This window comes from Anneissia japonica, unplaced genomic scaffold (assembly GCF_011630105.1).
Source record: "Anneissia japonica isolate Jap-2015-1 unplaced genomic scaffold, ASM1163010v1 scaffold640_len1575945_cov177, whole genome shotgun sequence".
In the NCBI taxonomy this organism is placed as follows: domain Eukaryota; kingdom Metazoa; phylum Echinodermata; class Crinoidea; order Comatulida; family Comatulidae; genus Anneissia; species Anneissia japonica.
The window spans coordinates 1,148,744-1,176,621 of NW_022684376.1; the positions used below are offsets into that span (position 1 = coordinate 1,148,744).

The following is a 27,878-nucleotide window of genomic DNA, read 5'->3' on the forward strand; positions in this document are numbered from 1 at the left end:
GAGTGGTATATATATATATATATATATATTATCTTTTATTATAATATTAATATATGTGCATTATTATAGTGTTATTATAAGTATGCACAGGTGTGCGAAGTGCAGTCTTCGGGCCAGATGCAGCCCGACAGCAATTTTTTACGCCCGTGTGACAACCCTGTATGTGCAGCCTGTCTACCGTTTTTGGCTAGAAACCCCTTGTTCTTGCATCCCAACACTCTTATCATATGTAAAAATAATATTAAACTGAGCATAAAGCGGTGTAAAAGCAGTGCATAAAGTTTTTTTCTGGGAATGTCTGAGTTTGTGCACAGCCCTTAGTGTTAAACCACAAATTCACTTTGTCACATATTGCTGAAAGTGACTGTATTGTGTAAAATGTTTAAAGATGCCTATTAAAAGTTGTTTTGCTTGTTCAATTTCAGATATCCGAGCTGCAAAAATTTAGCGCACAAGCTAAGGAGCTCGCTCAGCAAAGTGTTACCAATGCTGAGAAGTTAGTGTCTGGCAAGTTCAGCAAACAACAGTATCTGGATCAAGATAAAGTTAACAAGGCCAAGCGAGAGGACGTTGACCACAAAATTCAAAATGTCCTAGCTAGTCTTTAAATCTTCATCAACATACCAGTTATAAAAACAAAATATGATGATAATATTCAAAATAAATGCCTTAATTCATGCTTTTTTGCAAATTTATTGTAGCTTAGAAATAATTGGTTCTTTTCTCTTACGATGTAGAAGTCCCGGGTCACAAGTACACACAATGTTTATGCTGTCTTTGGATGTCATTTTTCCTTGTATTTCGTAGATTTTTTTCTTTTTTTTTTCTTGTATTTGATGTTTTTGTTTTCATGGACCATGGAAATTCCACAGGAGAAAGCTTGATTTTTGATTTTTATTCCATGCTTATGGCAATACAAGAATGCTTAAAAGGACTTGGCATGAAGAGTGTAGTGGCCAACACACAGCTGTCAGGTCATTTATATAGTTAAATGTAATTGATTGCAATGCCTTTTCGGAGTGGCTGGGTTTTTCACAGGTAGAGGCCAGTTTGGTATCTATCTGCCATATCATTGATAAAGTTACATTTGGTGTTCTTTTACAAATGGAAGACCATTTTATACAGTTAGCTAGCCATTGCAAGACGGTAGACCATTGTTTGTCCTTAGATGGGCAGCCTGAGCTGCGTCCAATAGTCCATGTAGGTTGCTACCCAATTCTCAAATTCAATATCTTTGTCCTCTATTCTGGTAATATTTGAAAATAAACACACCAAACTTGATAATAAAAGGTTCATTTGATCTTTATTTTAAAAAATTGTAGTACTTGATATTGATATTTTTTTCATTTTCATTATATACAAAAAGATGAAATGGGGATATTTTACAATCATGCACTATAATGTACACTGTATTATCCTTCACATACAATATGCTAGTTAGTTTCAATGCTTAAGACACAATATATCATCAGACCAAGGCAAATGCTGGTCTTCAGACATAAAGGGTTCATGAGTGTCTGCTACACTAATTACAAAAATCAAGGTAACAATACACTGCAGTAAGGAGACTTGCGTGATTGGCACTAACATTAGGCAACTTTCTGCAAAATAATGGGATGAAAATCACTACTATTTAAGGGACAGGTGAACTGTTTGTGTGTGTAATGGTCAATCTAACCTATTTTACCCTATATGGGGGACACTATTTTTTTCTTATCTGTGACAATACAATAGACTAAACGCATTTCATTCAGATGTTGAGCCATACACATTAAACAGCACTTCTTTGTTCTGTGTACTGTATCTGTACTTTTATATGGGATTTCAATCCACAAACTAATTCAAAGTCATTACTCTTTATGCTACTGTATCTTCTACATATAAATAGAAAGCTCAGTACAGTATTGCCAAAAAAAAATATTTCGTCATGTATCAAATATCAAGTTCCATTATATTAATTATATGTATGTTGATTTTATATCATAAAATATATTGTACTGTATTGGCATTGAAAATTATTAGAAATTAGATACTTTAAACTAAAACAGACCATGTGAAAACCCCTATTTATGGGTAGGTGTGCCCTTAATTTAAGCCTCTACTGTGTATTAAGTATGAAATACAGTAAAATTAACTCCAGGAAACATGTGATGGACATTGACTTGTAGTATAAAATCAAAGGAATGTAAGTTTACACTACATTAGCATGCCAAGAGTTGCCTAACACACACCAACAAATGCAACTTGCATTATAAGTATTATGGTACTGTTAATTTAGTCTGAAAACATGATGTTACTTTCACCTTTTCCAAAATACAGTGGAAGCGAAAGGCAAAATTTAAAATTACAGTATATAGACTGTGTAGAGGAGGAGGAATGCGGCTTATTTAGTTCACAAATCACAGCTATCAAAGATTTCCTGTAAGCCCTGCTTAATTCATAAAATTCATTTTTATTTTAATGAAATACAAATACTTATACCTGTATAGAAAAAAAAAAAATCCATGTTTTTAGCAAAGAACATCTACAGATAAAAACATGGTTAAAACTTGTGTACCACATACGGTAAATGTTCAAATAACCGCCACACCAAACATAATTACAATACATTGTACATTTTAGCGCTAAAAGAATTTATGTTTTACTTTCGAGCTTCCAACAAAGTTTATGAGAGTCTGCTTAATGGAACATTTATGGTAAGATGCCTTTTGTATACATACGACAACTCTAGTAAAACCATGGTTGACATGTCAAACAAACTTAATTACTGGGCTATCAGAATGCACAATTGTCCCACAAACTTGCGTAATTACGTATTGTAAACACAAATGCATGGTTTTTAATGACGATTCATTCAGACTGCATTCATTCAATCAGCAGACAGCGCGTCATGTTGTCTAGCTCCCATAGGAAGCGGAGTTGGATTCGACCATTGTATGACACAGTGATTGGTTGGCTTCACACTGTTGTTCCGTGGGAACTTAGCAAGGCTTAGCAGACCTGTCCATTTAAACCCTTTTACCCATCTTTAGTGGTGACAAAATAAACACATGTGATAAATTCTGTAATAAGGTAGGCCACCCAGACAGTTACAAATCGTCAAAACATAAAATTAATATACAATACTGTATTACTATTAAACATACAATATCATATACAGTTACTCTCACACTTAATCTTAATTTATTATCAAATCTCATTCAAACATTTTTAAGTTTAATGTAATTTGGTCTTTAAAAAAATAATAGTGGAATTCTTGTTGCCAATCGCAATAAATTCCCTAAAAAATGTATTAGTTTTGGGGATTTTTCTAAACTACAAATATACAACCCCTGCTTGAAATTATATAGAGCTTTAAAACACCTTGCCCATGGCTTGTTTCAACAGCACCCAGTTTAAATGTATTCAGTGACAAAACATAATCTCCATCTTTTTATATTAATAAATTTCATCATTTAAAAATCATTATCAGCTTTATAAATTGATTGAATATTTAATTTTGTTCATATTTACAAAAATAATAAACTGAATAATGAGCTCTTCAGTATTTCTTCCTTTTCCTCTTTTTCTTGCGACATTTTGGGCAGAACCAGTCCTGGTCCTCCGGAGGTTCCTTAGTTATCTTTACACATGGCCTGGAAAAAGGGAAATTAAATAATTAACTATAATAATAATAATAATAATAATGTCATCTTATTAGGCACACGTATCAATCTCTTGATAGAGCTGCTCGCGACGCCGTTTTCCACCTGCAGAGTGTACATGTAGCCTTTTTCTGCATTATTATTTTGAATTAATTAATGTTATTTAAATTATTTAGTTATTTTTATGTATATTTTTATAAATTTGTTAAAAAGTTATTTATTATGCCTTAAGAATTTTAATCATACTTTCAAATTAAAAAAGCAGCCTGACTTATGGGCTCCATGCTGGTACATACACTGCAACAGTAAAGGAGCCATTAGACCTTTTTGAAGCCCTTCCATACTGCTTCTATTCCTTATCTGCACATTTAATTACATATTACATTTTCAACACAAACAGAACGAAAAATGTTGGCACACAACAATTATGGCAGACATGTTAGACAATAAACAGCAATACAATTAATACAAGAATCACTTACCACAACAGTTCCAATTGTTTCTGTCACAACTGATCTCTCTTCCAGCTTCTGAACCTTAGCCTGGGCTTTTGTGGCTGTTGCCTTTCCAGCTGCTTTTGTAGATTTAGCCTTTGAAGCTGCCTTGGTTGATGATTGTGCGGCTGTTTTGTTTGCTTTTGTAACCGTTTCAGCTTTAACAGGAGGCGAAGTGACTGGGGCTGGAGATGTTTCACGCTTATCATGAGCTGTTGCTGTCGGTGATGCTGTTTTTGGCGACGGCTTAAGCTTCGGCCCAGACGGTGTCTTTCGTTCCGGTGTGCTCTTTTTAGCAGGATTAGTTGCTGATGAAGCGGATTTCTTTTTGTCTGCTGTGGACTTTGATTTGTTTTGATTGGAGGATTTCTTAGAAGGCTTTGTTTCTTTTGGCTTCACAACTGGAAGATCAGCAGGTAAGTCTGGTTTGTAGGCTGGTGATACTGCAGATTTGTAAGCTGGAGACACAGGTGATTTGTAAGGTGGAGACACTGCAGATTTGTAGGCAGGCGACATTTCTGACTTGTAGGCTGGTGACATTGTAGATTTGTAAGCTGGTGACACTAAAGACTTATAGGCTGGTGACACTGCAGATTTGTAGGCTGGTGATATTGGAGGCTTGTAAGTTGGAGACTCTGCTGGATTGTAAGTTGGCGATACAGCAGACGGCTTGTAGGTTGGAGACACATCTGTTTTCGGAAACAAAGGTGTTGGACTAGTGGTAGGTGTTCTAGGTGTTTCAAGACTTTGATTTGAAAAATCCGAATCAAAATCATATGGAGAGAATATTTTACTGTCCAGTTTAATTTCAATTGGTGATGATTTAGATGTAGGAGACGGCGTTGTTGTCGGAGTAATTGGCCTAGTTGGCGTGACAACTGGAAGTGGAGGAGGTTTCACTGTTTTCTTCTTCTTGACCGTTGAAGTTTTTGCAGGAGTCTTTGCAGGAGCAGCAACAGGGGATACCTGAGTGGGGATAGGAAGTACTGGGGACAGGGGTTGTGGGACAGGTGACGGTGATTTCTTGACAGGTGATGCTGGCTTAGCCGGTTTGATAACACTAGAAATATAAAAGTAAGGAAGCAATTTTCACATTATGTTACCTTGACAATTATGATAAGAAAGTATATGGACAGTGCTCAGTCTTAGACAACTTACAATCGTTTACTGCCCTCTCCAGTTGAACTTGAGCCAAATGTTAAAGTTATTTTGGGTACCAGAGGTTCTCCTTCCGATTTCAACTTAAAAATAAAAAAATTCACTCAGTACAGAAACTAAGACAATATAAATACTTTATAAAATTGTAAAGCTGGGGAGGAAATTCATGTGAGGTATATAGCAAAATTACTTCAACTGAAACACATATACTGTATACATACATCAATGAGGCCTAACCCAGATAAAAAATAGTGTTGTTACGGTGGAAGTAAATCCAGCGCCATTTTCTAATAGTACTGTAATAACATACAGTGGTGACATATACTGTACTGTAATGTCAAAATCACCAGCATTGGCTGTGTGAACACTGTAAGAACTGCATAGTTCTCGATTTGTAAAAGTGATTGCTAATTATGAAAGTGTATTCAGTATTGGCAATCCTTGGTCCATGCACTTAAATAAATGTAATGAACCTTTCCGCTAAGCCCCGTGCCATTTGAAGCCATTGTTAATGTCTTACAAAATTACTGTAAAATGTGTTTGTGGTCAGTACAGCACCTTTTATTGACACTTTCCAGAAAGGTAAATTATAAAAATGTAATTTGCTGTTGTCATCAACATATTTGGAGAGCAACACAGTGCATTTTTGGTAAAGCACTGTTTGACATTGTTGCTAAAAAGTACAAAAAATCAATCAAGTCGAAACATACCTTCTTTGCAACATTCTGAACAGTATCTTCACTTCCATCGGGCAATGATTTCTGCTTCAATTTTTTCTTCTTTTTCAACTTGTCTTTAATTTTCTTGTCTTTTTTCTTATCATCTTTCTTAGAACTAACAATCTCGGGTTTAACTTGCACCACTTGTAAGGATGTGGAGTCTTTCCGTTTAATATTCAATTTTGGTATCGGTGCAAACTTTAACTTGGCACTTTTATCTTGTTTACTGTCTTTCACAATCTTCGTTTCACCTCCAGATGTCTTCAGCTTAAAGGTCAGATCTGGTAGCTTCTTAGCTTTTTTTGTTTCATCCAGAATATTACTAGCGACTTTGAGCTTCTTTTCTTTGTCTTTATATATTTTCTTCCGTTTCTTAATTGCTTTAGTCTTTATAGAGTGCAAAGAGTCTTTTACTTTCTCCTCCTTGATTTTTTTTGGTCGTTTTTCATTACTAGAATTAGTTGTCTGCTTTTTGAGTTCAGCTTCTTGTTCGCGGAGAGCTTGCTTGAAAGCGAACTTAGGAGTTAAGCAAGCCCCTTCTTTCTTCTCCAGAGAAGTATTTTTCTGTTTCTTCTTGATAACAGCTGAGACGGCTGCGTCGAAAGAGGCATCGGTGGGATTCTTCAATGAAGACAAATCTGGCTTTGTACTCTCATCGACTGCACTCGATTGTTTTGATTTTCCGGCTTCCATTTCCTGCTTGCCTTTCGCAACAGCCGACCTAAATGCTTCTTGCATTGCGTTCAATGATGATTCCGATGGAGGGGAAGACATTTTTGGGTCACCTTTATCTTTTGGTGGACTATCAAATTCATCATCATCAAAATCATATATATCAGATTTCTTGGTTGCAGGTTGCGATTTTGAGGTTGGAGTCTGCAGATCAGATTTTTTCGTTGATTGCATGACCCGAGGAGAGGAGGGAGCTGGTTTTGGACTCTTTGAAGTGTTTCCAATGTCCGTTTTGTCACTTCCACCTACAGACTTTTGCTTTGTAGGATACTTGAAAGATGAGTCAGACAAAAACAAACTAAATGATGGTTTTGGTGATTTCTGTGGTTTTAATTTGGGTGTTGAAACTGCAGGAGAAATGGCCTGTGAAGGCTTTGGCGATTTCTTACCAGCAGAACTCTTCGAAGTCTTGTTGCTCTTAGAAGGATCACTGTTCTCATTTGCAACGGTCTTCTTACTTTCAACATTGTCTTTTACTTGTTTCTTTGAATCAGACTTAATAGATGTTTTCTTTAACTCGTTTTCTTTAAGTGTTTTCTTGGAAGATAAGCCATCTTTGCTGATGGACTTCTTTATATCCGGAGATCCTTTCAATTTAAATGGCTCAGGTAATGGACTTGAAGATGTTATTTTTTGTTTCAGTTTTTCAGTGAACTTCGGAGGAGGGGTGCATGCATCCGGAAGCTTGCCTTCCCGTTTGGGTGTAAGGATCCCATTGGCTTCCATTGTCACGGTTACTAGTTCTTGCGGAGTACCATCTTCAACACGTCTCATTCTCTTATTATCATGTCCATCATAAGGGCTTGGTAACGTTCGTTTCTCACCCCTTGGTGGTGTGAAGGGTGCTTCAAAGTTTGGGCCTATAGCCTTCATAGATTTGATATTTGTATCGATTCCTTCATGGTGGACACCATTTGCTGAGGTTGAGTGGCTGACATCTTCAGCTAAATCTGAAGTGTCAGGATCTAGAATAAAAGTTAAACTATATAATTATACAAACAAAGGAGGTTATTAGAAAACTAATCTAACACATCCACAAATCAAGCAATTGATGTAACTCAATAATGACACTTGCATTTACAGAAGTTTCATCATTTAAAAAAAAATTTAAATATAATAACAATTTTAAAAAGGTGAATGGTGATGATTATATTCTTGATGATTGAAAAAAGTATCTGTTATTTAACAAAACATCAACAGTTTTCTAAATAAAAACAGTGCTTTTGAAATTTAAAAACCAGATTTGAAAACTTACCACCTTTTATTGATACCAATGGTGGAAGGTAGTCAGGTATGTAATGCAACCTCTCCCGGCAATGCTTTGAGCCAGGTATTGGATGCTGAAAGTTACTAGGCTTGGGTAGTGGGAAGCATGGCACTGCCTTGACAAATGGAATGGGTTCCACTTCTTTGATGTACGTATTTAGTTCACTGATGGAAAACCCCATATCATGCAGTGCAAGTCCAAGATCTTCTAATGTTGGATCTGTTTTACCATCTGGAAGAAAAGAAAGCATAAACCCATCCAAGTTATATTCACTGAAAATAACAAGAATAAGATGTTAAGTTTTAATTTGCACTAAGTTATCTTTTACTTCTAGACAACACTGCCACATTAAGTAATTTGTGCTCCTTATCTTCTCGGGTCTTTGCCTTTTTCCTTTTGTATTCTTTGATATGATTATACCTTGATTTAACTTGATCTTGAAGCTAAAGCATACTGCTTATTCGCCCATTGTCTGAGTCTTTTACATACGGTTCAAACTTTTGGTGGTGATTATTTTCATAATACTTCTTTTTCTTTTTATCATTTTCTGTTTTATTTATGCGAAAAGCTTTTCAGTGAATATCGTTTTTCTTTTGCTTTTTTTTTTTTTTTTGCTGTATCCTTTTTCATTTATTTTGTATTTTTTTCGTAAATCTTAATTCGACAAGTCTCTACTTAGACTGGGTTTTTGATTTTGTCATTTTATAGATTTTTATAAATAAAGCAGATACAATTTGTAATTCATCAGCTCCTCTGGCTGCCACAATTTTTATTTTTGTATGCATGTTTATTTTTGGGTTCTATTAAGAAAAATACAGAAAGCAATTTAGCTACAGCAGACCTACCATTTTATTGAGTTAAGACTAGGCCAAGTTAACTAGGCCTATGCGAAATTAATGACATTAATTTATTATTATTTGAAAGATTATATTAAATATTATTAAATAACTTTAAACAATATAAATAAAAAGCAGACACTTTTGCTCACTGATTTACAATTTAAGATGTACTAATAATAGCACAGCTAAATGAACACAGTTATTTGACACTTACACTGCTCCGAATACCTATGTGTAAATTGGGCTAGCTGTCGAATGTAACGCTCAACCACATCAGTTAGGATCTCACACGGAGTGGTCTGCACTGCGTGCCATCCCAAGCCCTGGCAAATTTGAGCTACCGCTATTTTCAGCAGGTTCCTGCTATAAACTTCAGCCATTTTGAAAAATCATACCATGCCTCTACATACTTTGTATGATATGGTAAACACTTTTAACCATGTATCTAACATGGCTGATCTTCAAAACTGTCGTAATACCTGAAAAATAAGAGTTATAATTTTGCAGAGCTCAACAACAAGAGATACATAAACAGTAGTAAACTTTCGAACTTTGACATAGCGTTTGTTTGTTGTGGCTCTGCCTCCCTGACTCACCATATTAGTCAATACAATTTCAATAAGCAGAACGTTTATACGGAATATAAATTTTATATTATTAAGTTATATAAATCAATATTTGTATTTATGTTAATGTTTATTTTATGAACATAATATTTAATTATATACTTTTATACTTGAGTTTGAAATATTATTATCTAACATATCGGACAGAAAGTAAGATGGCAGCGTCCATAATAGGAAAACATGATACAAGTTATACTGACGATAAAGATGTTTTCTATCGTGGGATAGAAGCATTATTGCAAGGATGGACAGTGTTGCAGGCTAGTTTATTTAATTTTTAAAAATTTCTGCTTAATTATCAATTGTTTAGGTACCGAATTATGTAAGATAGATTATATAGTAAGTAGGCCTAGCCTAGGGCCTAGGCTTAGCTAGGGCTAGCCTAACCCGGTCCCTAGGTAGGCCTGTTCTATGCTGTACCCTAGGCCTAGTTAGAGAGAGGTCAGGCCTCTCTAGTTAGGAAGCTTGCGGACAGTGGGATAGGGACGTAGGCTAAGAGGACTAACCCGGACTAGAGTTGTGTGTTGTAGCCTAGCTAGCCTCTCCAGTCAGGTCCTCAACTACTAGATAGATAGAGTCGTGTCTGTTAAGAAATGAAGGTAAGAATTCTAGATCATGAAAGTTAACTCATTCCAGCGTCTACTCGCTTGGTTCAGCCCAGCTCAACATCATCCCGGCTTGCGCTTCGCAAAGCTTAATGACTGTCATCCTAGCTCGGCTCGGCTCAGCTCGCATTTTTTTTTTCCTACAAAACTTCTGCATGAAACTCCACTGGGGCAGTCTCGGATGAACTCGACTCGAGTTTGATATGACACCAAGTTAAAATTATTAAGACCTACAAGAGCAGGCACTTCGCAAAGCTGTGACACTAAAGTATTGTTGTTATTGTGCTTTCTATATGTTAACTACGGTAGGCCTACGGCAAAAAAAATCGCGCCCAACTTAACATCATTCTGGCTCGGCCCAACATCAACTTGGCTCAGCATCAATTCGGCTCGGCCTAATGTCAATTTCGGCCCAACCTACATTGTAAAGTATCTTATTTGCGCAGAGGATATTTTGAAAACAGCTTCAAATTGGCATAATTTCAGGAAAATAGGTGTGCAGAATGCTATATGCATTTGTAAACTATAAAATGTGTCAGCAATTGAAATTTTTGCGTTTTCGATGTAAAAAAATCCCAAAATAAAAAAAAACAAAAAAATTGATGAGGGCCCCAAAAATGGTGAGGGAGGGGACAGGAAACAAGGAATTTTGTTATTTACAAAAATTTTTTAATTTTTTTTTTTTATTATTTTTATTTTACAATTCCTTGTTTATGAATGTTATATATTTTCAACCAAAGTTTACATTTATTATTTTGTATTTTTAACTGCTATGAGAAATAAAGTTACAGTATCTTGAATCTTGGAAAAAATTGTGCTTAAATTGGACATTATTTTCCAAAATGCTCAGACTGAATTCTGCTCTGGGGGCATATCGACTCAACTCGACCCAACATCAACTTGCGCACATTATGAAGTACAGGTCTCCCTCCAATTAAAGACCACTTAAAAAGACCAGGGTGTCCGTGATCTTTAGTAGCTGTGGTACTAATTAGAATAATAAAGATAAAAGACATTAATTTAATTAGAGACAACAGAAAAGTGGTCTTTGATAGGGCAAGACTTTTCTTATGCTTTGTTTAGCGAAACTGACTCCCGCCAATAATGATAATTTTGAATACGAACTTTTGGCCAATTAAGCTTTTAAAAAATAAGTTAGCGAACCAAAGTATAACAAAATTCTTGCCTATTGGTAGTATTAAATTGGGGGGAGGGGGTCTTTAATTAGAGGGAGACCTGCATTATATTTGGACGTTGGATACATCAAAAAAACTATAGTAACTCAAATTTGTACGTAACGTATTGAGATATAATTTTTTTTGCAAACTTTTTAAATGAGCACAGATTTATAATTTTGAATTTAACATATATGCTGGAAAATAAGGCAATTTACTGAAATTCAACAATATAATGAACAAAAAATCAGGAGATATATTTTCAAAAGTACAGATGCATACAGAGCAGATATTTCCTATGTTAGTGCCACATGTTATTATTAATTGTTGTTGTTATTATTATTACAAAAAAACATTAAATAATCAATCTGGCAGGGGATAAAATAATAATTAATTTCATTGGCTTCAAAGCAGGTTAAAAACAACCATCCGCAACACCTTTTGTGTTATGCGCAGAAAAAGGCATCACCGTACATTATCCCATCACAGCGTCAGCTTAAAGAAATCCTTGGGAGAATCCTGTGCATTCTGGATCAACTTGGTCCCAACCAACCTGTTCTGCACTTGTTAAAGATTGTCCCTTGTGTACAGTAAACTTACAAAACTAGGCCTACATGATTTGGGAAATAAAAACCCTTTATATTGCACATTTTTGTCGTTAAGAGTTTTAAAATTAATAAACCAAGGGGTCAATGGAATCTAACAATAAACCTTACCATTAATCCTATATGTCATCTGAAATAATGTTCTATCAAAATGAAAATGTTTATTAATATTGTAGCTTGCTGTTCAACATGGGTTTGGCGGACCATACGGCTATGAAAAGTCTCAGTGGTTTGTTGGAGCTATATGGCAGTGGTTTCAAGAAAATGGTATGTAATTCTTCTACAACCAGCTCTATTATAATGGTCTAGATCTATAAAAACAATTGCTATTGATTCCATTATTCATCTCTATTTGATTTAGTTATAATAATTACAAAATTCAAGCTAAATGCTTTTAATTACTAAAACTGGCTTCCATCCTGCAGAATGGAAACTATTATGGATAAAAAAAGCTGAAGATTATAGAAATTATACCCAATTATATTATATATCACATCAATTTTGTTGAGATATAAGGCATAAAAAATAAATTATTTGTTTGCCCTTTAATGCTGAAAATTGTATAGGAGCAAAAAGGGTATATTACTATGGCAATTAGGCCTGTTTAACTATTTGTTTTTCAAAGGGTATTCATCAAATTGAATAAAAATAACGAATAATCAACATTTTGCAATGAATTTAGGCCTAGAATGGCGATACCTTACATCAGACACCAAATTTAGACAACTTTCATGTACAAAATGGAGGAAAATAAAGATCACTTTTTAAAATTTGTGAACAAAAAATTGCTGGAGGGCAAACAGAATGGTTGCATTTTGATGTTTTGTTTTTTTTCTTCAAGATGATATTGAACCAGAAGAACTTGAGGATTTTTTAGGAGATATTTTGAATACAGAATTTGATACTATAGCAGAAGATGGAAGTTCATCACAAGTAAGAGCATTTTCTATCGACGTTGTGAAGAAATGTTCGTAATACAATATTGCTAAAACGACGCTAGTGTATCTAAAGCCTTTTTCAAACAGAGCTACTTGCCCACAATATTGCAGGAATATTCCCAAGAATGCCTTCTGTATTAAAAGGTTAGAGGAAACCGCACTATTGGGGTTTAATATGCAATGTTCCATCTCAGACCTACGGTAATAATATTACCGCAATATTCGCATTATGATGCATTCTTGAGTGTCTGAAAGGAAAGCAGGTCTGCAATCCTACAATATTACTCCTTACTTATCAGCAATTTTGTAAAAACAATAAACAATAAAGCATGCCCCTAGCCCTTGATAACTAAAAAGATAACCAATGGCTCTCTCAGCGTGCATGACCCATTTTTACAGAAATTAGTTTTATTACAAACATATCACAATATTTGGTTGGTATGAATGGTCATGTCGGTGCCAAAACCTCTGTCTTAAAATGGCTTAAGTCTGACCAGATTTTCCAACAAACTGTACTCTTATATGCATTTAATTAGTAATAAGAATAAATAATTTTCTCTTTTTTTTCTATTTATAGATATGTAAGAAGATTTGTAAATTTTTTGCACTGTACAAATCCGGAGACCATAGTTCGATCCTAAAAGAAATTCATGAAGTACCAAAGGCAAGATTGGAAGGCTGTGCAGAGGCTCCAGGGCAAGATGATGGTGACGATGATCAGGTACAGATAAGAACCTGTGTTGAACATCAGGCAATGCAGCATACACCTCTGTATTTTCCCTGAATATGGATTTGCAGTGTATTCCTTCAATGTCAAAAATACACTATCAGAATTTCTATCTGTCAGACTCATATCTGATCAAACAAATCATTGATAATGCTTTATTTCATGAATGCTTAACTGACTTGGTGGGTCTTGCACCTGAAATTGAACGGTACAGTGGTGTTTGGTTTCATCTATGTTGTTTTATTTTATTTTCTCACCTTCCCGTTTTTTTTTATCTGTTAGATGTATTTCATCGCTACAGTATATAGTAAAAATACGTAAAAAATGCGAAAAACGCTCTGATCTTTATGAAATTGCGCTATGTAAGGACTATGTATTGGTGTGAAAAATCCACTGAGAATTTGCTGAGCGAAACCGTACTAAAGTAGTGGAAATTACTTCATTTTCAGAGTTTTTGTTTTTTTTTCTTTAGTGGGAATTCCCACTTTTTATTGCTCCTCACTTTCACATAGATAATTAAAGACAATTCTCATTCATTTTACAACTTTTAAAGAAGCTTATATACAGTAAAATTACCCATACATATTTACACATCCAAGTTGAAATTACGAAGGAAAAGTTCTGACATAAAAAAAAACAAAAACTTATTACTTACTAAGAATGTTTACCAAATCAGATCTTAAAATAGAAATCTGTGCCATATTAATTGAAATATTACTTTTTCCGAATTATTTTTAAATAATTTTGTATTCTTCTTTTCTATACTCATTTGTCTGTTAAGGATAAGACAAATGATGTTAGTCAGCATAATTGTGAAGCTATGATGTCTAACTTCTCATTGGAAAATGGAAAAGATTCAGCACCGGCAAACAACGGTAGGCGAGACTCTTTTTATTCCTTGTTTTTCCGTACTTATTTTTTAAAAGATTATCGGAGAAGGATGGAATAAAATTTAAAATAAAACTTTGTTTTCTTATTTTGCAAATAGTTTTGCCAAAATCATCAAGATGGAGGATAAAATATAATAAAATATTATTGGTGAATGTTAAATAGGATGGTTAAATGCTTAAAATTTATATAATTAGGAAGAAATATACATATCTTTAGAGATTTCAAGGCAGCGGAGGGCGTAATAAGGATTTCCACTTTTTTGTGACGCAGGTGCACTAATAGGCCAAAAATAAAATTTTATTTTTATTGAAAATCATCAATATTTGCAGTCTGCGGGTTCACTAAACAAGGTATAAAAAAGCCTCGCCGTAAGTACAATAAACTCTGTTGTATTATCGTGTGGTTTGATAGTGTAGAGAGAGCTCAAGCAGTTAATATTGCTGTGTGTGAAGCATTTTAGTAGCTTTCTGGGGCCCGGGACACGCCCCTGGGGTACACAGCATTTTCAGAATAAATTAGTGAGTAGCTCTAATTTCAATATATGCATTGACATTTTTTAATTTAGTGGCAACGCGGAGTGGGGGGGGGGGCGCACATGTGCAGTCCAAGTCGCACCCCATAAATTGTATTTTGGATATGAACATAGTACCTCGGAAGATTTATAAGGTATAAGTATAATTTCCGGGCACCTGCAGGTCCATATTCTCAAATGGTGGGGCTGAGATAATGTGGACTCTCACCCACCCCCTAACACTTAGTTGGGTGCCACTGTGTGTGTGTACGTAATCATTTCTTTTCAAAATCAGTCACTTCATCATTTTCTTAATATAATATTTATAATATTATCTGTTTGCATTTTTTCCCAGAATCAACAAAAGAAACAGATAATAAAGAAGAGGATGATGGCTGGACAGTTATAAAAAGAGGAAAGAAAAAATGATACTAATATTTTTAATTTCACTTGGATTTTAAACGTTTTAAAAATTTTTACCTTGCACTATTAATACCAGAGTTTTATCAGTGGAGTGAGTAGAAATAAGCACAATCTGAGGATCATTTTTTTTGTTGAGTTGAAGTCAACTAGCACCATGAATGCAATTGAGAGATATTGAGTGTTTATTAATTCCATAGTGTTAACTGGGATGCAAAATCATGAGAAAAGGAGGCATCGGACATTTTTATGTTGTCTTAACCTTGTTAAATGCACTCTATTCTTTGATCAAGATTGCAGATGGTGTAAATACAATATACAAGTAGCTATATCAGATGCTACATACATTTGTCACCCCGCAAAAATTTAAATTCATTATAAATATAAGGAAGCGAAGAAGACAAAGTAGAATGTATTGTAAATTCTATTTTCGCGGACTTCACAAACGTCTGGTGAATCAATCTTAACGTTATTTGTTATCACCTCTGGCCTAACTCACTTTTCTTAACCAGAATTTTGTCATGCAACTTTCCGGTCACAATTGTCGTGGATAATTCTGATGAGGTAAGTATGCAACTGTTCAAGTAAAAGAGAAGATACAAAGATATTTGTTGTGCTTGATGGCTCATACTATCAAAATCTACACGAACATTGACATCAGTGTTAATCCAGAATCAATACTCGCTCTTTCCGTGGCCGTCCCGAGGCAAAACAACGCAACTGACATTTTTGTCAATTTTAAGATAATATAATGTGGGAATATATTAAACACGTCTGAATTACCTGGGAAAATTTCAGGTCTTAATAATTAGTCATTTCGGAGATAGCACCACATATCTTTAAGCACAAAACTTAAAAATCTAGTGATTTTCCGTGGCAAAATAACGTAACTACAAGGTTACGGGGCAAAACAACGTACCTACGATGAGGATACGTTGTTTTGCCTCGGAATGGTATTCAAAAATTGTTATGAGCTGTTGGAGTTTGGCAAGGCAAAATCAAATGGTTATTTGTGTTTTTATATCAATAATCTTAACAGCAACGTATGAACAAGCTAGGTAATGCATATGATTGCCCCAAACTTGATAAATTGTAACAATACCATGCCTAACATGTTTCCGAGGCAAAACAACGTATCTGTAATTATCACTAATAGCTTTGCAATAAAGAAACGGTTGTAATTAAAATTAAAAATATAATCACAATGTCTATACAGTCGTGGGGTAAAGGGAGAACAATTTTGTGTTCTATAGTGGAAGTGTATATTCAAAAAATCATTTGTTTTTTATTGAAAATTAGAAATTAAATCATTCCCTCACCACTCGACAGACATGAATAAGTTCTTTTTCTTTTGCATTGACCCTTAAATTGTCTGAAATCAATTTAAGGATTTTTATAAATTCCTGAAATCAATGAAATGAATTATTTTGATGTTTTTGGAAGTTATAAAACATATTTTAACCTCTGAGGTATTTTTCAATAATTCAAAACAGACAGTACATTTTTAGTTAGAGCAGATAAAAACTAATACTAATATTAATAAAATGATGATACTGAACTGTTATGATGGAGTAACTATAATGTGTACATCCTTTTTTCTTGTTCTTTGTACGTACTTGCAGAAGTGATGGTGTCAAGAAAAAGCAAGAGTTGAGTTGCTTTTGAGTTGATGAATATCACATCATAAATTTACAAAAATACCAAACATAAGAGTAATATTTTTTTTATTGGCAAATCCAGCTGGTATTACCATACAATTTTAATTGTGACATAACACAACAAAATATTAAACTGTTTTCTTAATAATGTTTATACAGCTAGTTCTTTCTTTTTTTTTTTTTTCTAGAAAATGCACATCATTTATTAATAGGAGCATATTACCCTTAGTGTTATATATGTGCATTACACTTACTCTTTTGATCAAAGAGGGTGTAAATTCTATGTCTACAAATGACGAATAAGCGAGCAGACGATGGTTACCTTTGTAATGTTATGAAAGGGACAGTGCAAGGTTGTGAAAAATTGCATCTTGATCACGGTATATCACTGATATAGTATAGGGCAATCCACGGCTAATGCATTTTAAATATGCCATATGAATACACTAATTAGGAGTGTATCAGCTGCACTAATATCCGAATAATACTGAAATATAGGAGTTCAGGATTTTGTCTCAAATTTGATAACAAATATCATTGAGGTAGGTGTGGTCTGATCAGATACTACAATTTCTTGTCCATTCGTTAAACCAAGATCTGAAATGAGAATTATAAAAACAGTTTGTTGTCATGTATTAAAATATGTCCCACTCTTTCACTTAATCTAAATAATTGAAAACAGTTTGTTGTCATGTATTAAAATATGTCCCACTCTTTCACTTAATCTAAATAATTAATGATGAACCGGACATGGGTTTCCAGAATTCCAGGAAAGGATTTTAGAATCCAAAACAATTCTATTCTCAATCCAAGACTATATTATTTTTTATAGAACAAAATGGTGACACCCACAGTAGTAATGAAATAGATCTGAAATGAGAATTTTGGAAACAGTTTTCGGAAATCACATGTAAATTTGTTGTTGCCATGTATTAAGAATTGTCCCACTCTACTACTAAATCTAAATAACTGATGATGAACCGGACATGAATTTTAGAACCAAAACAATTCTATTCCCAATCTCAAGACAATTATTTTTTATAGAAAAATAGTAATTATGTAAATAAGCAATTAGCATAACCACACAGGTTCCAATATTAATAGGCTCTGTCATCAAGAACACAGTAATGACACCCATAGTAATTGTATATAATAAGCATCAAAATCAAAAGACACTAATCTGACATAAAGAATGAAAACAAATGCAATAGGCTCCTCATAGTTTCCTTTGAGGAGGCTAGTAGAATTTATTTCAAAGGGACTCTTAAAATCATAATATAATTTTGATGAGCCCACATATTAATATGTGGAAATTTAAACTCTTTAGGTTACCTGTTAATTTCTTCGGTAGATTTTCCTTTGTACGCTTGCGGATAGACTCAATACTTTGCATGTACAGTGTTTTATTCTTGCCATTCATAGTTGTTGTTAAATTAGGAGATTTCATTTGTCTAAAAAGGAAAAATGTCCAAACATAGAAGGTTAATGCCAAGTGGGTGATAAAACAAAAAGTACTGATGCTTGACCAGTCAGGCAAGAGAATACAGATTGTTGCCAAGGAATAATCATAGCATTTTACAAAACCATTAGACAATATGTGCTTTTAGTATTTTTAGATTCTGCATGGATTCTTCTTTAATGCAGTGTTTATTTGATGGAAATTGGTTGAGTATTAACAAAGTTATGAATATTTAATTCATTGGATCAGCCATGTAGGTTTTGAGAAAACAGCTTATAAAGATTCTAAGATCAATAGTACATTATTAAGATTTGTATTTTTGAAATAATTTTAATATACTTTTCAGTTAGATTAAGTGATTGATGTTTTGCAGAAATATATATCTTCTTTTCTAAAATGCAAAAACCTGAAAATGTTCAAAATTCTAATTCTCAAACATTTTGGGTGATTGTGGGAAATTATAACTTGCTGAGGGTTTTGCCAGAGCCTGTCGTCACATATTTAACTGACAAAGGGTAAAAGGACACAAATTAAATTTTATTGCAGTTTACTGTACTTGCAAACACAAATTTACAGCAAAGAAAAAATCATAAAAGGAAAACACATTAAACAGATTAATTTAGTTGTAGGTCAATATAGATCTTTCAAGTCGATATGCTTCATGGTTGTGTGTTGGATTGATGTAAGGTAAAACTTGTTAACGTTTGGGACAGGCATACATTTTCTAGTATTTAGTTCTGCTAAGCATCCCAAAATAATAAAATAATAATGGTGGACTGTTTGTCATGATTTCTATGCTTATCGCAATTTAAAATAGGAAAGATTTATATCATATCAATTATTTCGTCAATAAAGTACAAAAAAAAAAAAAAAACAAGCATTTTAAAAAAGTTTAAAAAGTCATTGAAACTCAACTGGATTGCTCAAAAGTAAAAACAAGTTTACTGTTGGAGAACTCTCCATATTTAATCTGACTTATAAATTAAATTAATTCGGAAATGCAAAAATTAAACATTTTTGTTTATAAAATGGAGTAAAATTAAGATAAAAAAATACTACTCACAATTGTTGATTTTCACATAAATAGTCAATTACTGTTTGCAATGTCGCATCTTCAGGAACGACAATATTCTGGGGAACCTGACTGCAAGCCAGACAATCTTCCTATAAAAACGGAATTCAATTAAACTGTTAAAACAAGCTACTTCCAACTGAAGTACATTAGTACCTGTATACAAATACATAGTTCAGACACTTACTTTCTTCTCTGCTTCAAACGTGTATGTGTACAGTCCATCCGTATCATTAAACACCATGTAGTTATTCAGTGGGTTACAACAACTGCAATAAAGGTAACCAACAATTAATCATAAACATATATAATTTAATATTATTGGTAATAAAAAAAAACATCTTAATGAAATTATTCACAATTATCGATATACAGGTCTCCCTCCAATTAAAGACAATTTTTGGGACTGGGGTTTCCATGGCTTTAGCAGAATTGGTCTCTAATTAAAATAATAAAGATAAGACATTTGTTAATTTGGGACCACAGAAAAATAGTCTTTAATTAGAGGGAGATATGTATTTATTTCCCACCTACCTACCCCCACATAAAAAAAGTTATTTCAACAACAGATTTCGAGGGAAAGGCAAAACTACAATTATATTTGATTAATAAACAATAATAAAATGGTAATAAGTTGAACTTGCCTAAGTCGAATCCAAAATGCCATTGAAAAAATTTTGCGACTTTGACATAAAGATTGTTAATTAATGGAAAATACAACAATTTAGCTTGTAAAATAATTATTCAAGTTAGGCAAATTCGACTTAGGCAAGTTTAACTATAATTGTAAATGATATCTTCATTTCTGTTTTATAACATTTATCAGCACAAGAAAAGTCATTACACTCCTTTGATTTAATGTGTAGTATTAACAATAAATACACATTCCCATTAAAAACTGTTTTTAGCATAGGACACATGCATGCTATTAGCATACTGTACATAGGTGGTCTTTATTATGACTGGTTGTTTACCTACCTACTTGCCACCTTGAAAACTTCTGTAACACACTGGGCAGCGATCACTGCATTTGTTGATGCGACCGCTGGAATGATCCTCTTTACAACTCCTAATAAAAAAAACGATGAGATATTGGTATAATATTTTAAACATTAAATAGCATTTATTGTTAGGCATTTAAATTTATTAAAATTTTATATTTATAGTTGGTTTTAACTGCTTGCACAATGTCATGTCCTTTGAGGGTCAAGTACGGTCATTGGCATACATACCTTGTGTTAATCGATAGGTAACCCCTTGAATGTTGTACTCATCGGCTCTCTGCTGAGCTTTCTCAAATATCCACTGAACATGAGCAGGGTCATCTCCATCAATCCCCACACCTGATATAACAAAGATATAAAAAAGTTGTCTTCATAAATTCTAGGTTTCAGAGGAGAAAATTTGATGGTGTAGACAGAGCCTTAAGCTTTGTCACTGACACAAATGCTTGCACACTAATTGCCCCCTTATCCTGTGCTGCCATTGTATACATTTCGACTCAAAACTTGCCTTCAAAGGGTTTTTCCTGTGGCCACAACAAAACTTTAACATATTCTATACAATGTTCTGGTAACCTTGGTGTATGAGCTATAGTACACATTGGAAAATTGATCTGAAAGACAAAATTTCATATTTTATTAATATCAATATTTATATTAATATGTTTGGTTCCTATGCTGTAAAGCAATAGGAACCTATGCAAATCAACTATGCATGTGCATCCAAACGTCATCAAATTGTTGTTGTTGACAAGCAAATTTGAATTTCCAAACACCTGTTGGTTATAAATCTTTGCATACATGTAGCATTGGTCATGTAATTGTGCCCTATTGCTTGCAAACATTGTTGGGTAAATATTAAAGAAATACACAACTTTACTACCTCCCCCACCCCCCACCTCCTCCATCCAAGGAATAATCTAGCATTATATGGCACAGTGGATTAATGTCTATTTTGATAGAAACCAGATCCAATTTCCTGACCTCTCCAAATGATAATTGGGACTATAGGGAATGTAACAAAAATGTAATGACTAATGATTAAGATTAGAGGACACTAAAAAGTCCCTACATTTCTTCCTGAATTAACAATTAAAGAAAATCCCTGGATCTGTTTCATTTGTTTCCCTACTTCTATTTACAGCATTATAATTACTGTAAATATTTTACCAAAATGGCAAGATAGGAACATTGGCACTTTGAGTGGTCTGGTTTATATATAATTTTAAACATACTTACCATAGACCCCTATGCTAGGTAAGAAACAAATCATTTTGCTGGGGAATACTATTTGAAAAAAGCGTGTTTTACAATCTGGAAGCGCTATTTCTGGGCATCTAAAAGTACATATTCTTTTGTCCAAACCTGCTGGGGTTGAGGTGGGTGCAGACCCTCTGTTGGGGACTTTATTATTAAAATGTAAAGGATCAGATTCAGTGAGTGACCTACCTGTGGAGGGTACAGATCTAATGTACATTCAACACAAGGCGTCATCCCAGGTAAGATGACACGTGCATTTCCTTTGAAGCCCTCCGTGCCTCCGTCAATCATCGGTATTAATGAACTTTGATCCAGTACACCGTCTTCATATCTTAACAAGCTCAACTAAAATATGAACAGATTTTTAAAATATGTGAATGAAAATATGAAATGCCTAAATTTGAATTTGACAAAAGACAATGTTGTGCAGTATACTTCTTGCAAACATCTAGCAAGCTTCCCCTGCTACATTGCAAAATAATATTATCATGATTGTCATAACTTTTACTTACTAGCATCCCATTTATCCACCGTCTGGCAATTATCGAATCCAAGCCACACACAACAATGTGGAATTCTGAAACAAAATAAACATTAAATAACAACAAACTAATATGAATATTTTATGTTCTAACACATAGATAACTATCAATACTTACTTTGATAGAATGTTTCATCAAAGTCTTGTATTTTGTTAAAATGCCTTTAGAAAGTTAAGAAAATTCAACATGATGGATAAAATATAAAAAAATATGTATAGTAATTCACTAAAAATTATATGCATTATATTTGTAGACGGTTGCCAGAGTTAAAAATCAATTCAACCCATTCTAGTCAATTATTATAATTTTTATAAGATTTAATTTATCTTGATCTTGGCAAGATGATTGTTAGGCTTACTCTTAAGTTCAACCCTAACTTAATATAGTCTTCTAAGAAGGTAGCCATATTTTAAATAAAACATTTTACATATACTGTACACAGTAAGATTACTAAAAGATGATTACTTTGATTCTAGTCTTTTTATATTGTTTATTCTTTGTTGATTATTTCCCTAATTGCCCCCATATTTAAGACAGCAAATATAAAAGATACGGTTTGACCTCACACCCTGGTACACGTTTGTTGATGAATTCTGCAGCTACTGTTGCTTTTGGCTGACCTATGTCCTTTAGTCTGAAATGAAATTTTACTAGATTCTTTACATGATATGTAAAATACCAAAATCAAAATATCGTATCCAATACTTATACAGAAGCTCTGACCACACTATTAAATTTTCTTTGAAAAAAAGCTGTTGTATGCCCATATATAGTAATGATGTAGATATATATGGTAAGAATTGACATGAAGGCTATCAGAGCTAGAGAGGATGTGGTCCATGGTGGAGAAAGCTGGAAAAGAGTAGTGTCTGCCTCAGCGACCCCACATTTAAGTGGGAGCAGCTAGAAGAAGGAGAAGAAGTAGTAGATATATATGGTAATGATGTGATGTCATCATTACCATATTTAGGCATGTCATGTTTTCATCAAATAAAATAGGGCTTTGGGTAAACTTGATAACATAATCTTATCTCTCTGGTTGTGTAACATTTAATGGATTTAGCTTAACTGCCTCCCATGGCATTTTAATCAGTGTGAAAAAAAAGACAATGAAATGGACTGTTAGTTTCTATTGATGTCACATGGAACATGCATTCCCATTGGCCAAACCTATTTTTCCAATCTTATGATAGGTGGATACTGGCCAAGAGAGCTTCTCTTTAGAAAATGCATATTTCATTGGTTTGATGTTGCCAAGATGTTTCCCCAAATTATCAATCAATGTAAATAGTTTTCTCACTTGCTAGAATGGCAAAAGTGTACCTTTTGTTTTGCAGTGGCTTATCTAGTGGTGTGCACGCCCTACAAAAATGGCTTGCGCCTGCGAGCACTATCCATCCACCCATACACCCCCCATCCCCACTCCAATTTCAAGACTCCTATATATGCCCTTTGTTGTTACTTTTATCTGCTTTCCACATTAGATTCAGATTCAATTTTATTCGTCCAATCTACAACTTATTGATAAATACTTGGCGGTGGAGAAAATTTGTACAGCAATTAAGTTTGCTTTTTTTTAATCCTGTCTCTGTCAAGGGTGTTTTTTTTTTGTATTTGTTTTTGCTGTACCTGTTTTTAAAATTGAAATGAAATAAAATTTGTGTGGTGGGCTTTACAGTATGTGCAGTTGATCTCACCTGAATAAAAACTGCCTGTTGAGGTTAGAAAGGTCAATGGTGTCCATATCGATGACCTCAATTTGTCTAAATCCACAAAGAGCCTAAAAGAAAATTCAAATATATATGATTAAATTTATTATTTTTGTTATTCACACCATTTAGAGATTTTAAAATAAAATTGGAAATATCTTCATATTATTGTTGTGATACAAACCAAGTCTTTCAGGATCTCGCATCCAAGTCCTCCAGCACCAATTACTAGGATTCTGCATGTGTTCAAAAGGAAATTCAAAATCTACAAAATCAATAAAAATGGTACAAGTTAAGATGGTGTATTCATTTTGCAATACTGTAATCACTTTCAAGTTAGTTAAAAATCACCTCTCAATATATTTTGTGAGCTAGCGTCCCCTAACTTAATCATTGACACCCCCCATTTACCTTTGCACCCCCACACCCATCAGACACCATTTCAAGCATCCTAGATATGACACTGGTTATTAGTCTGATATTTTCAAGTATACTCTCTTTTATTTAAAGTGGTATGTTTCAGATAGATATAATTAATCACTTAATACAAATATTGGTCATGAATTATAAGTGAGGCTTAGTATGGTCAACTACTTCAAACTTACATCAGGACTTGCTTCAAAATCACAATGTGCAAATGGACCGGTTCTTTCCAGGAATTTTTTTACATGATTCCATCTTCCTGGCCAATCAGGTCCAGTGTCAGCCTCACTGTCCACCATCATACTGTGGAATTAAAATACAATAATTATGAATTTGTGCATTTAACTTTGTGTCAGTAAGGCTCACATATACACACCTCTGTGAAAATACATTGTATCTTTACTCTTACATTATGATTAACTAATTCAAAAAACTATTAAAAGTTTAAACATGGGACTAAATTCTTAAAATAACCAATAAATACATACTGTCAGTGACGTTTTGAACCACTGCCAATGGATCTTCAACAGACAGTGACTAGATCATCACAAACAGTATTTATTTATTGGTTTACTGTACTTCATTCCATGTTCATGTCCAGAAGCCAGATGAAATGATTTGAGCCTCAAGTAAAAGTTAACAAAAAGAAATTGGACCACCAAAGGACTGAAATATGATAGGACATTTTGCAAATTACAGTATTTTGTGTATTATTCTGAACCTGAATGTCAATATACCACCATGAATTTACACGGTGCCACGGTGGTTAGTTTCTATTCAATTTTCAGTTTCAATTCTCTCAAGAGTAAAAAAAAAAGCATTTTTATGCTGACAAATGTTGTTGAGGTCTTGCTCACACTGAAAAGTATGGTTTGCACATTTGAATTAGTTGGTGTACATTTGCAGTTTTTGTAGGCAAAACACGCTCTCGGAGAAACACCATTTTGCCTCACAGTAAATAAATGGCCTGTCTGTGATATCAAATATTGATTTAGGCCTAGCAAAGAATCTGTCAAACAAAATATCTGTTGGCAAACTCTTGGCAAAACATTCCATCACAACATTTTCACAATTTAAAAAAAATTGTTGGCAAATTAGTAGGTCTAAGGCTATCAAATCATATTTAGTTAGGCCTATAATTCAGTTGTTAGGAATAAGCCTAGGCTACAGACAGGCCTCCCTGGGACAGTAATATATATATATATTATAGTCTAGGAGGCCGAGGCCTAGCTTAGCTAGGTAAAGTAAGAAAGCCTGCCCATCCATATTAGCCGTCCGTGGTTTTATTAATATTAATTAGGCCTAGGCTGACCGCTGGGGCCAGGCCCGGCTTTGTTCGGCTTCGACTAGGCCCTATGCATAGTAACTAGCGCTGCTAGTAATAGGCTAACCTAGCGTAAGAACTAGCCTAGGCTAGGGACGGCCGGCCATATGTGCAGGCGCCTAGCCTAGCTAGGCCTAGTTAGACCAGTCCAGGCGTAGTAGGCCTAGGCTGACGTAGGCTAGGGCCTAGGACGACCTACATTTGTTTAATGATTTTAAAACATAAAGTCATGCCTTCCTAATGTTATTTAACTTACGGTTCATCGTGACTCATTATTATTAAAGCTACAACACATCCAACGACAGACACAAACTTATTTTTATACAGTCGGTGATGATCAGCGCACGTTGTTTTGAAGAAAGTTATCCTGCAACTCGTCTCGGATGTGTTCGTTCACTCGATCTCTATGAGGGGCCGGGGTATGGGGCGCCGAATGTTAAAATATTTTCTTGACCATAATTATTTGGAACTCATACTCCACTTTTCCTTGAATCGGTAGACATCTTGAAGTAATGACAAACAACCCAAGTCAGTGGTACGTAACCGGCAAAAATAAGATAAGCTTTGATGCTGAATTCTTGACCTCATGGTTTTTAAAAAGTCATACTCCATAACGGATGTTTAATTAAAAGTTCAAGCTGTTGCGCATTCTCATATATGCAAATAGTAGTGTACATGAATGAACACATTGAGAGTTGTGAAGGTCTTAAACAATATAATTGGTCATCATCTTATAACTGCTGACGATTCTAAATCTAAACAATCTCTTATAGAGTCCTTACTATTTGAAAATACTGATATTATTCATGGTTCTGTGCACTGGTCAGAACTTTTATTGACGCCTTAGCAATAACAAGATACAAACCTAGTCTAAACTATGGTCTCAGAGCTGGCCTCTAAAGAGCTTGCATTCATTATTCATCGAAGTGTAAGTGCATGCTAACTAGGCTTTTGTTCTACAAAAATTATTTTGTTTATCAGCTGATCATGTCTTCAACATCATTATATCTGCCCTTTTTCATGATTGGTCAGAATTTACCTTTTGTTTTGATTTCTGTTAGTTAAAGCCCCATTCCCGGCAAAATTTCACTAAAAACAGATTTTTTTTAATAGAAAAGATGCATATGCATTACTCCAATTATTATAAATCATGGAAAATATTGGCATAAATTTTAGTTTTACGCAAAAGAATTAAAAAAAAATGAGAATACAGACTATTTCTCATAGAATATTACCATTTTCTCGACGAATTCTTCGTTACTAGGCAAATTCGGAGGTTCTAGATCGCATCCGCTGGAATACTCTCGCTTTTATGTATACTTACAGTCAATAAAGTGCGCCCTCTCTAATGGGACTAGTTTTTGTACTTCGCATCTCGCACAATTCGGTTGTTCGAGTAGGCCTGAGTTTGTTTAAGTGTCAAAATCTCGGTCAGAATAAGTTTTTTAACAAATTTGAAATAATTCCTATGAAATATTATATTTCACAAGTGTCAATACTAGCAACGGAAAATATCATGTCGGCCGTTTTTATGTGTGATAACAGAACCTAAATCGAGGTAAGGCTAGGCCTAGCCTAGCAGTGTTGGATAGACTAATGTTTTCGGCCCCTACTATATTTCTTCGCACGACGTATCGCAAAATCAAATATGAAAAATTCATCCGCATTTATTTTTTTGTGTGGAACACAAGAAATCAAATTTCAGTCTTATTTTACATTTTTTCATGCTTAGGAATGTCAAAATTTAGTTAAACTAGCAATTTCGTATTATATTTATAAATCTTTATAACATTATACAAAAATTAGATTTTTCTTAACAACTGAAATTTTGCCGGGAATGGGGCTTTAAGTTTTTCACCATCATCGACTTTATTCATTCTTGACAATGTGGACAAAAGAACGAAACGTAGAATCAATTATGGCCTCACGTCATTTTTCGGAGTCACCATACTCTTATTCTATAATGGTGGGTCGTATGCTAATATTTTTTCTGGAAAATGTTCTTAAAAGACTATTCTACACCACCATATGATTCAAAAAATGTGAAAAAAAATTTTTGAGCTCTGAAATACAGATGGA

At 34.0% G+C, this 27,878-nt stretch overlaps 4 protein-coding genes and 1 long non-coding RNA gene across 5 annotated transcripts in view; 2 read left to right on the forward strand and 3 right to left on the reverse strand.

Annotated features, from left to right (window-relative positions):
* Window positions 1-1,289, forward strand: part of LOC117105740 (dolichyl-diphosphooligosaccharide--protein glycosyltransferase subunit 1-like) — a gene marked incomplete in the record, with an annotated part of 22,318 nt that extends 21,029 nt beyond the window's left edge. Inside the window, 1 exon segment of the mRNA XM_033247004.1 lies at window positions 426-1,289. Coding sequence (XP_033102895.1) covers window positions 426-608 — 183 coding nt within the window.
* On the reverse strand, window positions 1,285-3,630 carry LOC117105770. Its single transcript, XR_004444941.1, has 2 exons — window positions 3,049-3,630; window positions 1,285-2,963 (listed from the first exon to the last, which is right to left on the reverse strand). It is a non-coding gene; the product is annotated as an uncharacterized LOC117105770 (long non-coding RNA).
* Window positions 3,631-4,054: 424 nt separating this feature from the next.
* On the reverse strand, window positions 4,055-9,402 carry LOC117105716 (transcription initiation factor TFIID subunit 3-like). The gene is made up of 5 exons (XM_033246961.1): window positions 9,068-9,402; window positions 8,003-8,245; window positions 6,007-7,712; window positions 5,297-5,379; window positions 4,055-5,198 (listed from the first exon to the last, which is right to left on the reverse strand). The coding sequence occupies exons 1-5, from the start codon at window positions 9,231-9,233 to the stop codon at window positions 4,070-4,072; spliced, it is 3,327 nt and encodes a 1,108-aa protein (XP_033102852.1). The 5' UTR covers window positions 9,234-9,402; the 3' UTR covers window positions 4,055-4,069.
* Window positions 9,403-9,625: 223 nt separating this feature from the next.
* LOC117105755 (pre-rRNA-processing protein TSR2 homolog) lies at window positions 9,626-16,684 on the forward strand. Its single transcript, XM_033247029.1, has 6 exons — window positions 9,626-9,739; window positions 12,041-12,131; window positions 12,706-12,797; window positions 13,380-13,523; window positions 14,311-14,404; window positions 15,287-16,684. The coding sequence occupies exons 1-6, from the start codon at window positions 9,635-9,637 to the stop codon at window positions 15,358-15,360; spliced, it is 600 nt and encodes a 199-aa protein (XP_033102920.1). The 5' UTR covers window positions 9,626-9,634; the 3' UTR covers window positions 15,361-16,684.
* Window positions 16,685-17,077: 393 nt separating this feature from the next.
* Window positions 17,078-26,198, reverse strand: LOC117105748 (NEDD8-activating enzyme E1 catalytic subunit-like). The gene is made up of 15 exons (XM_033247017.1): window positions 26,056-26,198; window positions 24,658-24,778; window positions 24,237-24,317; window positions 24,041-24,123; window positions 22,897-22,977; window positions 22,461-22,504; window positions 22,314-22,378; window positions 21,991-22,146; window positions 21,053-21,155; window positions 20,773-20,883; window positions 20,519-20,609; window positions 19,728-19,809; window positions 19,532-19,632; window positions 18,342-18,460; window positions 17,078-17,606 (listed from the first exon to the last, which is right to left on the reverse strand). The coding sequence occupies exons 1-15, from the start codon at window positions 26,070-26,072 to the stop codon at window positions 17,512-17,514; spliced, it is 1,350 nt and encodes a 449-aa protein (XP_033102908.1). The 5' UTR covers window positions 26,073-26,198; the 3' UTR covers window positions 17,078-17,511.
* Between the last annotated feature and the right edge of the window lie 1,680 nt (window positions 26,199-27,878).